We start from the raw sequence: 14914 nt of genomic DNA on the forward strand, positions 1-14914 counted from the left end.
TCACCAACACCATCTCCTCTCAAACCTTAGATTGGTACCTGTGGGTTGCTAGTAGTGTTGATGACTCCTTATAGTTGATGCTAATTGGTTTATTTGGTGTAAGATCATATGTTCAGATCCTTAATGATATTTATTACCCATCTGATCCTGTACATGCACAATGCTTTTTGAGTAGTTACGTTTGTTCCTGAGGACATGGGAGAAGTCTTATTATAAGTAATCATGTGAATTTGGTATTCGTTTGATATTTTGATGAGATATATGTTGCCTTTCCTCTAGTGGTGTTATGTGAACGTTGACTACATGACACTTCACCATTATTTGGGCCTAGGGGAAGGCATTGGGAAGTAATAAGTAGATGGGTTGCTAGAGTGACATAAACTTAAACCCTAGTTTATATGTTGCTTCGTAAGGGGCTGATTTGGATCCATATGTTTTATACTATGGTTAGATTTATCTTAATTCTTCTTTAGCAGCTGTGGATGCTTGCGAGAGGGGTTAATCATAAGTGAGAGGCTTGTCCAAGTAAGGACAGCACCCAAGCACTGGTCTACTCATATATCAAATTATCAAAGTAACGAATGCGAATCATATGAGCATGATGAAAACTAACTTGACAATAATTCCCATGTGTCCTCGGGAGCGCTCTGCTTTATATAAGAGTTCGCCCAGACTTATCCTTTGCTATAAAAGGATTGGGCCACCTTGCTGCACCTTTGTTACATTTGTTACTTGTTATCCATTACGAATTATCTTACTACCAAACTATCTATTACCGACAATTTCAGTGTCTGCAGAAAATACATTACTGAAAACTACTTGTTATTTTCTTCTGCTCCTCGTTGGATTCGATACTCTTACTTATCGAAAGGACTACGATTGATCTCTATACTTGTGGGTCATTACGGGCGGGGAGCGTCATTATTATGCCGCGTTCATGAAGAGCCAAGTTGCGCCCGCTTGAGTGCTTGTGGACTCCAAGCTCGTGGAGGCTTGAGTCGTCAACTGATCTAGGACCACCATCTAGTGGGACGCCCACTGCTGGCACTAGCTTAAAGACCAACCCTACAAAGTGGGGTTGGTGGAATCCGAGCGCGCTGTTGCCGAAGACAAACGAAATAGAGGATGCGGCAAAGTGTCTCAAGCGGGAGGGCACCACAACGACCATGCAGGGATAACACGACATCTAGTGGGGCTTCTGCTACTAGCATGATGACGACGTTGGCTCATATGGCGGCTCGGGTGACGACGCGAACGATGACAGAGGCCCCTATGGCCAAAGAGGCTTGCATACGAGGTCGTCGGTCGATACCTCGTTGAGTTCAGTCTAGGTTAGGTTAAAATTAGTTTGAACAGTGTATGTTAACAATTTCATCAGTTTAGCATGAACTTTGCATTTGTATGTTTGAGCCCTTTCAAATAGCTCGGACACTTGATGCCTACGGTTGGATGGCCGATGGCATCCGCAGTTCATAGACATGTCCAAACGTGCCCGTGGACATTTGCTGCCATTCATTCGGTGATCCGGGTTGAAGCTCTCTTTAAATCGAGTGTCCAAATTAGTTTTCTCCAAGTCTACCGACCCTCCTGTGTATTTTACTCCCAAATCACAGGAACGAGCCCCCGTGTCCTGCTTCATGGAATCCTTTCCAAAAAGCGAAAGCAGTTTCCGGTGAACACTCCACGTCTCCACGTCTGAGACGTCTCTCTCCACTCATCACCTCACTCCACCCTCTCTACTTTCTCGTCTTCCCTACCGTTCGCCCCTCTCCGACCCTCCATTACGGGAAAAAAGCCGACACCATAGACGGAAAGGCACGGAGCGGGGCACGAAAGCCCGCGCAAGATCCTCACCCTTTCCGGCGGATTTGACGGCCCGCATTCCCCTCCCCCGGGAGCCGGCCGTTCGTGCTACGCGCCGTAGCGGGCGGTTACACGAGCCTGTATATCACGCCGGGCTCCCGGGCCGTCAAACGGCCACCCGCGCCCGCCCCTCCCTCCCATGGAACAGGGGGCAGCGCGGCAAGACGAGGCACGCAAGGAGCGCGAGGCGCCGCCGCCGGTCCCTTTCCCCAGGGTGAGCTCGCTCGCTTCTCCCCCGTTTCTTGCTCCGTCTCGAGACGGATCCGGCGCGTTCTGGGTGGTTCTTGTGGGATTTGGGGGAAAAGGGGAATAATGTGCTCCGGTGTTTGGGTTGAACTGCCGAAAACCCAAATGCGCCTTCATTAATCGTAGGCTGGTCTATGTCGGCACCTCCTGATCGAATCTAGGCAGAAATTATGACTATTTGAGATTTTCCTTTAATTATTAGTCTCCGTCGGTCTGCAGCTTTTGATTGCTCTACAGTGTTGAATTTAGGTTTTAGAAGTGCTAAAAGTTGGGAAACTTTCAATGCAACATCGGGACAGCATAGACCTTAATTTGAGCATTTGACTTTCACCTGCAGGCGAGAATATAAAAACAATTGCAATTTGCAAGTGTTGTTCTCATGTTAGTGTTAGACCTAACCTCTCGCACTACTCTGCTTGTTTGTACTCGTGAATTCCAATTTTATCCTGTCCACTTTAGAAAGAACCGATCTTGTTTGTGTTTCTCATCTGTCTTTCTGCATCGCAATGCTCTCATCAATCACAACATGCTGGTGAACTATGCTACCAAAATGCTTTAAATGTATTTGTTTCCACTCCAGAAAAAATTTAAACATAAGAAACCTATCTTTTCTTGTAGGAAAACTTGGAGAGAGATCTGAAGCTACCCTCTCGTGTACGTGTTCCCGTTTGCAGCATTCGATTGTGATATCCAGTTTCTTGGTTTTCCTTGAGAAAACCTGAAGACCACAATCGTTTGGATTTCCTAATTTCTACTTCTGTGTATAGGTGGTTTCTTTGTTCTTTGGCGGTGATATCTCAACAACAGCACAGTCATTCGAGAAATGGGTGTCATTGGTACGTTTGCGGAGCGGGACATTTCGCCCATCTGGGTTCCCACGTCGCAATTCAAGGATTGAAGTGATGCCAAGTGGAAGCTTCTCACTTTTTGGCAGCGCAGACTTAAGGTTGCTTGCCTAAATTCATCTACATCCTAGTCATGATTATTTCTCAATTGATTATCTGGTGTCGCTAAACTAAACAAGTGACCTTAATCTACTTGTTGGATAAAGCTACTGTAGAAACATTATGCTGATTTATCCAAAGAACCTTCTGATGCAAATCTCGTATATGCAAATAGGTTATGGAACCTTACTTGAATACTCACCTTGGGAACAAGATTGAATCCTCTTTTCAGTTTCTCTACTTTCCAGAGTTAACTAGAGAGCATGCTAAATACCAACACATTGATACCTCGACTGCATTTTGGTGTAATGTTAGGTTAGATTGTATATTTAACTGTATATTTTTTCCTCTCCACAAAAATACTCTAACTCTGCTATATTAAGATAATACATTACACACACGTATAACTCTGCTTAAGCCTTCAGAGTCATCTTAGTTTGCCAGATTCTATTTGACTAATGATTAATTCAACACTCATCCTTTAAAACCTAACTGGATATAATGGTACATATTGATTACTGTAGTTCTAACCTTATGCCAGCATGCAGTATATGTATACTATGTGTTGATCTGCATTATATTGATATTCTCCAACCAAGAAACTTTTTTTATATAAATGAACGATGGCAGTACAGGCAAGACTCCATTAGTAGAATAATAATCTGCCTAGAGTTTGCAGAAAACTAATTACCCATGATGGCATCTTCTACATTTTTATTTGTTTAGCGTGCCTGCACTATATATATATATATATATATATATATATTTGTGTAAATAAAAATCTAAATGTTACCTTGTGATTTTGTTTAGTAGTAGTATGTAGGGATTTGTTTCCTTGTGCCACACAAATGATCATAAGCTTGCAAATCAACGTTCTATGCTCGTTGTGCTAATGCTCTATCATTGTTTTGCTACTGTGCTCTGCTCTGCTCACTATAGGGAGGAAGTGGTTAAAGCAGAAGCGGCGAGCAGAGAAAAGAATCCTACGCTTGATCAGCCTCCTGAAATAAGTTTGTGGGAGAGGCTTGGGAATGCTTCTGCATTGGACATTGAATCATCTGGCTTTTCATGGAATATGCTGTCATCTCTGCACCATACAGAACACAGTAGTAGTTCAGAACACTCTGAAGATGAGATGACTAAAGCTCTTGAGGTTTGTTGCTGTCTGTTGTCATGCCGATTTGTATTCTTCCTAGGTTGCTAGCGAGAAAAATAAGTTTAGTTTATACTCTCTTTTCCACATCTGAGATCAACTTTCAAGGCAGTTGGCGGGCCTCCAACATGGATTAGCATTTTGTAGATCAGGCCTAATCATATTATTGTTCTGTAGTTTCATATTTGTTTACTCGTTCACTTGACATGCTGCTTTCTTCTTCCTCCCTTTTTAGATGACTGTGAACTCTGGTGGCGTTGTATTCTTTGCTCTATTTAGTGCGGGTAACAATGGTTTACCAAAAGAAGAAGCAGCTGTTATAAAGTTTGCAGCGTCAAAGATGGCAACACAGGCAGAACTTTTGGGATATGAATTTGCACGGTTGCTTGGAGTCCAGACACCACAAGTATATGCGAACACCCAGTGAATACTTTAAACTTATTTTATGTGAACAATTATCATTGGATTTCTAATTCAGTTTCCTCTAAAACTGCAGGCTAGGATAGTGCATAATTCTAGTCTGGAGTGGCAGGGGATAAAACATGCCGCAGAAAAAGCACGAGAAATAGCGGTTTCAAATAATGATGAGATTGGTGAGATGACTTGCTCAGAATTGTTGGAAGCTCTTGAGCTAAGCCGATGTCTTCTTCTAATGAGGTACTGCTAGCCCCTTAGGAAAAATATGATCATGTATGCATTTTCTCACTCTGAACTGCATATAAGATGTTAATTCTCACCTTGTTTGCCAGTTATTTTCATGGCTCACCCCTGCTAGAGAGTCCAAAGGCATTCAGTTCACGGCAAGCTGCGTGTATTACTTCTTCATCCCTTGGAAGGGTCTTGATGCTAGATCTGATACTCAGGAATGAGGATAGGCTCCCATGCCGCCAGCTTGGCTGGCGTGGCAATCCGGCAAACTTGATGATTTCGGATAGATCATCCTTGCCCAGTATGGACAGATTTGAGGAGTCTAAGGGCACTTTGGAAAACTCCAACCCACTGTTTTCTAATATTTTCCAAAAAGAAAAACAGTTCCACTCTGCAAACGGAAGATTAGATTCTCCGGAGGTGGACCTCATGTCAGGAAAAGCAGATGCATTGAGAAGTGTACAAGAAAATGCTGAAAGTGCGAGCGGGACTTTCCACATTGTAGCAATTGACACTGGGGTGCCCCGTCGCCCACCTGCAGGGAGACGTGTCAAAGATCATGAACGGTATCCCAAAGTTGTAGAACTCATTTTGAATAACTCGGACCACTCCGCGAATATCTTATATGAAATTTCCGGTGGTAAGCTTGGGATTCCTGGACCTGATGAGGCAATCACTTCCACTGATTCTTGCTGCTCTCTTTCTGATGAAGACAATGCTGCTGCGATTCATGAATTCCGAGTGGCATTTCGTGCAGCTCTTAGGGATCTGGAGGGTTTCCATCTATTTCTTCTCCAGCTATACCAAAAATTGGATGGTGTTCTGCGAGTTTTCTCGTCCATAATTACTAAAAGCTCTGAGGAATCTGATCATAATGATATTGCAATTTCTGATTTCCCATCTCCGGGAGCCAGCTACAGTACCCCTTGTCCACCTAATAAGCACGTGAACAGTGACCCTCATAGTGACTCTGGAACGCAAAAAAATGCCACAAAGACATCTTCTGCGGGATCCCGCGGAAGCTCAGATTCTCCTATGTCCAGGGACAGTTGGAGTGGTAAACACTTGAAGGGGAGTGCAGATGCTCCCCGAAGTAGAATGACAATGAGACTTCGTGATTTTTATAAGACTCCGAAGGTAAGGGCTTCTTTTGATTTAAAATTTCCTAAGGATTCCTTTGCATTACATTCCCTAGGAATTTTTTCATCCACTCAAAACTCTTGTAAAGAATCTTCTTTTCCTGTGGTAGCGATCAAACAAACGTCGTTGCAAATAAAATCCTGTAGGATTCAAGTGGGCATGACATTACAAATTTACAATCTTATGTTATTCCTATTCTTGTGCTTTTAGAATCCCGCGAATCCGAGTTTGAGGTTTCTAACTAAAAAAGTGAGGATCTAGTTGTGTTCGAAACACCATGAACGATGGTGTTGTCACATTGAAGCTGTGGGGTCAACTAAGCCCTTACCTTTGCAAAACCATCCCATAGAAGTAAAATTTCGCGTAAAAACCCAGAAGCAATGCAATTATATTTTCTCGAACTCAGTGCAATTTTTTCAATCGTGCATTTGACCCCCCACAAGTTGCAGCTCTGGTACCGGCATTGGCAATAAATATTACTTTTCTGATTGTGTTGTGTAGTCAAGTTGATTTTTTCAGTGTATAGCATATTATATTTGGGGCTGTCTTCTCTAAATTCATACAAGTGTAGCATTGATATTCAACCTCATATTTTGCCGAAAGGTTGCCCTTCAACTGACCAGCACTGACTGGTTCATGTGTATGAGGTTGACTTGTGTTTGGCAATAAAAATAATGCTGAACTTAAGTTAAGAATTTCTGTTATGATGCAATAGGTTGATGTCGATCCTGAATTGCTCAAGGAGATAGAACAATGGAATGAAGCGTTTAAGACCGACGTGATCAGATTTTGTCAGGAGAACAATTTTCATTCTGGATTCTTTGATGGAACTGAGAACAACATGGCGGCAGATGCCTACGAGTTAAAGGTGGGTGCCAAAAGATCTGGATTAGAACATAGATGAAGCTCTTTTTTCTCAAGCAGCTAGTGAGTCTGATGATGAATAACTTGCAGGTGCGCCTTGAACACATCATTGAAAGGACATCGTTGGTCTCTGATGCTGCAAATACTGAGCGACCTTCTCTCGTGGTCAACAACTTATTTATAGGTGGGGCTCTCGCTGCAAGGTCTAAGTACACCCTCCAGCATTTGGGCATTACCCATATACTATGTTTGTGTTCGAATGAGATTGGTCAATCTGATACCCAGTTTCCTGATCTTTTTCAGTACAAGAACTTTTCAGTAAGAGCGTCAACCTTTGGTTTAGTACTGTGTTATATAATTCTGATTTTTTGTATTGATGGAAAACCAACTGTGCTATCTTGTGCAGATTAGTGATGATGATGATGCAAACATCAGCGATCTTTTTGAAGAAGCATCAGATTTTATTGACCAGGTCGACCGTGTTGGGGGTAAGGTCCTCATCCATTGCTTTGAAGGGAAAAGCCGGAGCGCCACGGTCGTCCTTGCCTACTTGATGCTCAGAAAGTAGGAATTTTAGCTTTGTCACATCTGCATTTGATGCCGTATACTTTCCCACTTCCAAGACTAAAACTAAGATGCCACTTTTCTCAGGGGCTTCACGCTTGCGAAGGCCTGGAACTTACTAAAGAAAGTACACCGCCGCGCGCAACCGAACGACGGCTTCGCCAAGGCCCTGCTAGCTCTGGACAAGAAACTGCACGGCAAGGCGTCGATGGACTGGCAGCAGAAGCGGCCTGAGATGAAGGTGTGCCCGATATGCGGCAAGAACGTGGGGCTGAGCACCAGCTCGCTGAAGCTGCACCTGCAGAAGGCGCACAGGCGGCTGTCGCAGGGCAGCGTGGACAGCGCCATGACCATGGAGATCCAGAAGTCGATCGAGTCGCTCCGGATCAGCCGCGGCGGGAGCCTCAGCCCTTCGCAGAAGCTGGCCAAGGCGTTCGCTGACGAGCTCACCTTCTGATCTCTTGTTCTTTTGTTGTATGTACACAGGTTGGCACACTTGTACTGTAGTGAATACATGCGCTAAGAGGAACCCAACTTAGGAGAGTGAGACTCAGGTGTAATATACAGTATCAAACAAGAAATGTTCATGTTTCAAGTACAAATGTTCGGGATTCGGATCAATGCCTACAAATAAATTTCCATTTGTGCTGAGGAAAGAGAAAACATGTAGACTTTTGAATTAAAGCCAGAATAACATGTACGAATCGAAACCACCAAGCAAATTAAGGTAGTAGAGTATGGAAATTCAACTCGGTGCCCAGGCTGATATGCTCCTGGTCCGAAAACAAATCAAAACAAATACTAAAAAAATCTATTTTTTTGTGTGATAGATAATTTGATGTGTTGTCAATGTGGGTGCAGATGAGTTCGGGAGCAGAAACTCCGCGTCCCAGTAGAGTACGTATTTCCTAGTGGAAGACGTAGGCGTCGTACTCGAGGACGAGCAGGTTCCCGGGGTCCGCGGACTCGACCATCCGGCTGTGCGTGTACCCGCGCGCCATCCGGAACGCGCCGGTGCCCCCCACGATCGGCCGCTCCATCACCGAGCCCAGCACCGCGCGGCCGAACATCGCCAGCGTGCTGCCGTTGTACGGCCCGTCCGTGAACACGAAGTTGAGCAACGTGGTGATCGCCACCTCCGAGAGCGAGGCGCCCGCGGTGAGCCCCTGCGCGCGGCCGATGAGGCGGGACGCCGGGTCGGCGCCCTCGCGGAGCATGTCGTCGACCACGCCCACGTAGCCGAACCCGAAGGCCGAGCCGCTGGCGCCCGCCGGCGGGGACGCCACCGCCGCCGTCGTGCCGTTCGGCCCGGCGGTGTATATCTCGTGGAAGTAGAAGTGGAGGTGCGTCATGCCGCCATTGCCGGCGGCGGCGGGGACACCGTCTGCGGCCGCTGTTGCCGTCGTGGTTGCCGCCGCCAGGAAGAGTAAGGTGACGAGTGGCGCGAGGAATGGTAGCGGCTGGGCCATGAGCGACCGAGAAGATGTGGTGATAATGCCGAGTTGCTGGATGCATCCATGGTGTGTGTTCTTGTAGTTGTAGGAATGGAACAACAGCTTGGATGATTATACTATATCTGTTAAAAAATGAGAGTCAACCGTCGGAAGGAAAATAAAAAGGAAAGTACATGTTCAAAATCCCATCGTGACGCCAACTACTAGCAGTAGTAATTTATACAACTCTTTTGCAAAACCAAAGATGCTATTTTCTCGGCAACACCGTGTGGTTGCAGCTTCAATTCTGACTTCTGAGCAACAACTTGAAAATTTAAAATTGGATGTTAGCTGTTCAATAGTGCTGATATATAATGTATTGTCTAGTCTTTTTCATCAGATCGGTTTTTTGGTTGCATTGACTATAGCATGCACTTGTACATGGTATCAAAGTCAAGATGTCTTGCATCATATCAGTCTTTTGGTTGCACTGGATAGAGCATGCACTTCTACATGGTATCGAAGCCAAGAGGTCTTCCATCAGATCGGTATTTTGGTTGCATTGGCTAGAGCATGCACTTCTACATGGTATCGAAGCCAAAAAGTCTTCTAACAGATCAGTATTTTAATCGCATTGGCTAGAGCATGCACTTCTAAAAAACAAAAGAAAAATGGGAGCTCACATGCAATCCTTCGTGACACCAGCAACTAGTCCCCTCCAAAAGCCATCAAATTCACCTTTTCTTGGCCAAAAAGATCAGATCTATGTAAAAGTTCATCGGAAGTACATGGCATCTCAAACATAATAAGAAATATATTGAGATCCTGGGACCACCGAATGACCACTACAGCCGTCAGAACAAGCCGCCGACGCGCCGATGTCGTCGCTTTTACTGGAGTCGGTTTGACCTTGTCGATGACAGTCGAGAAGTCTTTGTGCACATGCCCTTAAGGACCGTCGACCTGAAGGCACATTCGTAATCATTGAACCCTTGCATAGATCTGAAACACCTGACACCAAATCTCGTCACATGACGAGAAACCCTAACCTCACCGCCCCAAGAAGATGGTGGGAATCTATGCTGAAACTCCGTCTACTACGTCCAGACGGACGCACTCAAGGATGATCGGAGCCTGGAAGACAAACTCAAAGAAGAGGCGCCGCCATCCGCCCGAGTGTCGCACCTGCGAGGACTAAAAACCCTAACCTAAACTACTAACCGGAGATTCCCTTGCCCTCGTCGCTCAATGGAGTCGCACGCCAATGCACCCAATTATCAATAGTAAAATAAATAGGAGAACATCTATTTCTCAGCAACAACTTGTGGTTGTAGTTTCAATTCTAAGCAAACTTGCAATTATCCTTCACTCAAAAAATAAAACAATAAAAAACTTGCAATTATCCATTGAATAGTGGAAGTTAGTGTTGTTCAAAAAAATAGAAAAAAGAGTCATCGTGGAATCCTACATGACACCAAGAAGGAAACAATTGTCCCCTCCAAATTGTAAGGCCACCCAAACTCCCTTGACCTTGCGCCGGCAACACCTCAAACAACAAAGCAAAAGAACGGAGGAGAGGGAAATGCCAACTGCAACTCGTGGGCCTGCAGCTCGACCCACTCATATGTGTCGTCTACCCCAGTGGCTTGCAAGCCTGAACTGGGCCCGTTAATCGGGTGTAACGGCCGGCGTCTGCTTATAATCTGAGAGGTGTGCTTTGTGTAGACTTGTCTAGGAAGAAAGGAAGGCTTCGACCTGCATTTGAATTACTGTACCCATCGTAATCGTGACTTGTTGCTAGGGTGGATGGAAGGAAATTCAGTGAGAAACACCCTTTCTAAGGAGATGGAGAGCCAAATCCTTATATTTGGCATCAACATCCATTTCGTCCTGAAGCTTCCCCAACATCCACATCAGATGGGGTATAAGGATTAGTGTCACAACAAGTTATGAATGAGCTCTCACCGGAGGCATGCGAGGTTTATTAGCTACTGAAGACTGACTTCAATGGCTCCTTGGATCGACGCTTCAAGGATCAACCCGATAAGATGCTCATGGTCATCCACAGGATGCTCAACGAACATCATCACTGTGCTCATCAATGACGTGCGTGAGGAGTTAGGCGGCTACATCGCTCGGATCCGCACAAATTTGGGCAAGGTGAACGTGCCAACTCCTAAGGTCTGACCGGTTGATACACCCATGTAATGTCGGTGGATAAGGCTGCTCCGCTTAAGCTTTTTTCCGGTAGGTGAGAGCAGCCAGTCGACGACCAAGGCACCGATAGAGAACACCGGGGGAAGGCAGATAACGTTTATGTCCCTCCTCCTATCAGGGGTATGTGCTAGTCCAACCTTTCTTCACCCTCTATGTTACGGGACACTGTTCGTTCTAAGTTTGCTCACTCGGGTGGTACTGGATTTGTGTCGAATTGCCATGGTTCGATGGATCTAACCTGCAATTATGGCAAACACGATGTGAGAATCAATTCCGGTTATGGAGTACACCGCATAATATGTGGATTTCACTGGCGTCAACACAATTCAAAGGAGTAATAGTGAGATGGATAGAATCAGTTCAGAGGAAAGTTCCCAAGGGAACATGGGATGAGTTATGTGGTTTCTTGCAAGGCTAGTTCGGCAGAAATCAACATCAACAGTTGATCTGTAGTTTATTCTATATTGCTCAGACTTCTGTAGTGGAAGATTCTGTGGGCAGATTCTCGATATTGAATGATCAATTGACTGCTTCTGAAGAAGCCCCTGATTCTTCGCACTATGTCACATGTTTCATGGACGGATTGGCTTTGCTTATGAGTTGACTCTATCATCTCAAGAATTGCGTGCAATGCAAACTCCACAACATTGAGTGCAAGGCTGAAAGCACATTTGTTCCCTTGGTAGTTTTGGTAATTCATGTCGAAATACATGTTGTTGGACTAACATTTTCATGTCCAAATACATGAGTTGACTCTATCATCTCAAGAAGTGGACCCCCTCAAGCTACAAAGGGCAAAAGCTTCAAGACCCTACATTTTTGGTTAAGGGATCAAAGATCACATTGAATCCATAGGAAAGGCAATACTATTCAAAGGGCATGAGTTTTGATCATGAGTCATTTGCTCAAGTGCTTGAAGATATTGCTCCCAAACCCTCAACAACTTCCCCACATTCCAAACTGTCCAAAACCCTAAGTCAAACTCGGTCGCACCAAACCACTCACATCTGGAACCACCAAGATACTCAAGATAGTGTCATAAGCCAAACCCTAGAAACTCAATACAACTTAGATGAAATTTGGTCCTACCGAAGTGCAGTGACCAAGTTTCTGTACCCAGTCAAAGTCATTTCGGAATCACCAAGATGAACCGATCGCATCATGTACCGGTCTCACCGAGTGGATTCATCCGGTCCCATCGAAAAGCCTAATGTTCGAATCTTTTACACTGTTTGGTCTGACCGATATTTCTTTTTTTGTGTCACCGAGTTGTGCTTAAAGTTTGTAATTTTAGTTTTTTGGTGAAGGCTATATATACCCCCACCACCACTTACTCTTAGTGAGAGCAACCAGAGCGAAACTACACTTCCTATATCCATTTTCTGAGAGAGAACCACCTACACTGGTGTTGAGATCAAGGCATTCCAATCCAACCATTTGAACCTTGATTTCTAGCCTCCCCAAGTTGCTTTCCACTCCAATCCTTCTTCTACCCCAAGCTAAATATGTGAGAGAGTGATTGAGTGATTGAGTGTTGAGGAGACTGTCTTTTGAAGCACAAGAGCAATGAATTCATCATCATCAACAACATCTATTACCTTTTGGAGAGTAGATTGGTTAGGTGTCACTTGGGAGCCTCCAAACTTGTGGATTTGAACCAAGGAGTTTGTAAGGACAAGGAGATCGCCTACTTTGTGAACTACCCAGAGTGAGGCTAGTCCTTCGTGGGCGTAAACCATGATGAAATAGACAACGTTGCTTCTTCGTGGGTGGAGCCCTCCGTGGACTCGTGCAACCTTTACCCTATGTGGGTTGAAATATCCATCAACGTGGATGTATGACAGCGCCACCTATGAGAACCATGCCAAAAATCACTGTGTCTTCATTGCGTTTAGTCTGCCTATCTCTACGTCCTTTACTTTTATCGCACTTGCATGTTATACTATTTCCGATGCCCTATCTCTTGATATGCATGTTGGGGAACGCAGTAATTTCAAAAAATTTCCTACGCACACGCAAGATCCATATAGGTGACGCATAGCAACGAGAGGGGAAGAGTATGTCCACGTACCCTCGTAGACCGAAAGCGGAAGCGTTATGAAACGCGGTTGATGTAGTCGAACGTCTTCGCGATCCAACCGATCAAGTACTGAACGTACGACACCTCCGCGATCTGCGCACGTTCAGCTCGGTGACGTCCCTCGTACTCTTGATCCAGTTGAGGCTGAGGGAGAGTTTCGTCAGTACGATGGCGTGATGATGAAGTTACTGATGTAGGGCTTCGCCTAAGCACTACAACAATACGACCGAGGTGGAAATCTGTGGAGGGGGCACCGGACACGGCTAAGACAACTCTCAACTTATGTGTCTATGGGGTGCCCCTCCCCCGTATATAAAGGAGGGGAGGAGGGAAGGGCCGGTCCTCTCTATGGCGCGCCCAAGGGGGAGTCCTACTCCCAGTAGGAGTAGGTTTTCCCCCTTTCCCTGGTTGGAGTAGGAGAAGAAGGAAGAGGGAGAGAGAGGGAAGGAAAGGGGGGGGCACCCAATTCGGATTGGGATTGGGGGGGGGGCGCCCTCCACCTGGCCGCCTCCTCCTCTCTCCCACTAAGGCCCAATAAGGCCCATTGACTCCCCGGGGGCTCCGGTAACCCCCTGGTACCCCGGTAAATGCCCGAACTCATCCGGAACCATTCCGATGTCCAAACATGGCCTTCCAATATATCGATCTTTATGTCTCGACCATTTCGAGACTCCTCGTCATGTCCGTGATCACACCCGGGACTCCGAACTACCTTCAGTACATCAAAACACATAAACTCATAATACCGACTGCCTTCGAGCGTTAAGCGTGCGGACCCTACGGGTTCGAGAACTATGTAGACATGACCGAGACTCACTTCCGGTCAATAACCAATAGCAGAACCTGGATGCTCATATTGGTTCCTACATATTCTACGAAGATCTTTATCGGTCAAACCGCATAACAACATATGTTCGTTCCCTTTGTCATTGGTATGTTACTTGCCCGAGATTCGATCGTCGGTATCTCAATACCTAGTTCAATCTCGTTACCGGCAAGTGCTACCTCTTGAGCATGCGTTGGTTTTCCCTTGAAGAGGAAAGGGTGATGCAGCACAGTAGCGTAAGTATTTCCCTTATTTTTTGAGAACCAAGGTATCAATCCAGTAGGAGGTAACACGCAAGTCACCTAGTACCTGCACAAACAAACAAGAACCTTGCAACCAACGCGATAAAGGGGTTGTCGATCCCTTCACGGTCACTTATGAAAGTGAGATCTGATAGAGATAATGAGATAAATATTTTTGGTATTTTTATGATATAGATTGGAAAATAAAGATTGGAAAATAAACAGTAATAGAAATAGCAAGTTGATATGAAAATAATATGATGGAAGATAGACCCGGGGCCATAGGTTTCACTAGTGGCTTCTCAAGATAGCAAATTCTACGGTGGGTGAACAAATTACTGTCGAGCAATTGATAGAAAAGCGAATACTTATGAGAATATCTAGGCATGATCATGTATATAGGCATCACGTCCGCGACAGGTAGACCGAAACGATTCTGCATCTACTACTATTACTCCACACATCGACCGCTATCCAGCATGCATCTAGAGTATTAAGTTCATAAGAACAGAGTAACGCATTAGGAAAGATGACATAATGTAGAGGGATAAACTCAAGCAATATGATATAAACCCCATATTTTTATCCTCGATGGCAACAATACAGTACGTGCCTTGCTGCTCCTGCTGTCACTGGGAAAGGACACCGCAAGATTGAACCCAAAGCTAAGCACTTCTCCCATTGCAAGAACGAT

The 14914-nt window shown here is 45.2% G+C and overlaps 2 protein-coding genes across 3 annotated transcripts; one reads left to right on the forward strand and one right to left on the reverse strand.

The window, feature by feature from the left end:
* Positions 1-1709: 1709 nt before the first annotated feature.
* On the forward strand, positions 1710-8043 carry LOC125519010 (dual specificity protein phosphatase PHS1). Of its 2 annotated transcripts, XM_048683897.1 has the most exons (11): positions 1710-2077; positions 2728-2763; positions 2877-3055; positions 3993-4206; positions 4442-4612; positions 4703-4863; positions 4956-5991; positions 6710-6862; positions 6949-7176; positions 7265-7422; positions 7510-8043. In XM_048683897.1, exons 1-11 carry the CDS (start codon positions 2003-2005, stop codon positions 7877-7879), a joined length of 2781 nt encoding a protein of 926 aa, XP_048539854.1. In that variant the 5' UTR covers positions 1710-2002; the 3' UTR covers positions 7880-8043. The 2 variants fall into 2 exon arrangements, with proteins under 2 accessions (XP_048539854.1, XP_048539858.1); XM_048683901.1 differs by lacking the exon at positions 2728-2763.
* Positions 8044-8196: 153 nt separating this feature from the next.
* On the reverse strand, positions 8197-8924 carry LOC125519024 (dirigent protein 21-like). The gene has a single exon (XM_048683913.1). It carries the CDS (start codon positions 8889-8891, stop codon positions 8331-8333), a length of 561 nt encoding a protein of 186 aa, XP_048539870.1. The 5' UTR covers positions 8892-8924; the 3' UTR covers positions 8197-8330.
* Positions 8925-14914: the final 5990 nt, after the last annotated feature.

Source organism: Triticum urartu, chromosome 1 (genome assembly GCF_003073215.2).
Source record: "Triticum urartu cultivar G1812 chromosome 1, Tu2.1, whole genome shotgun sequence".
Taxonomy (NCBI): Eukaryota; Viridiplantae; Streptophyta; class Magnoliopsida; order Poales; family Poaceae; genus Triticum; species Triticum urartu.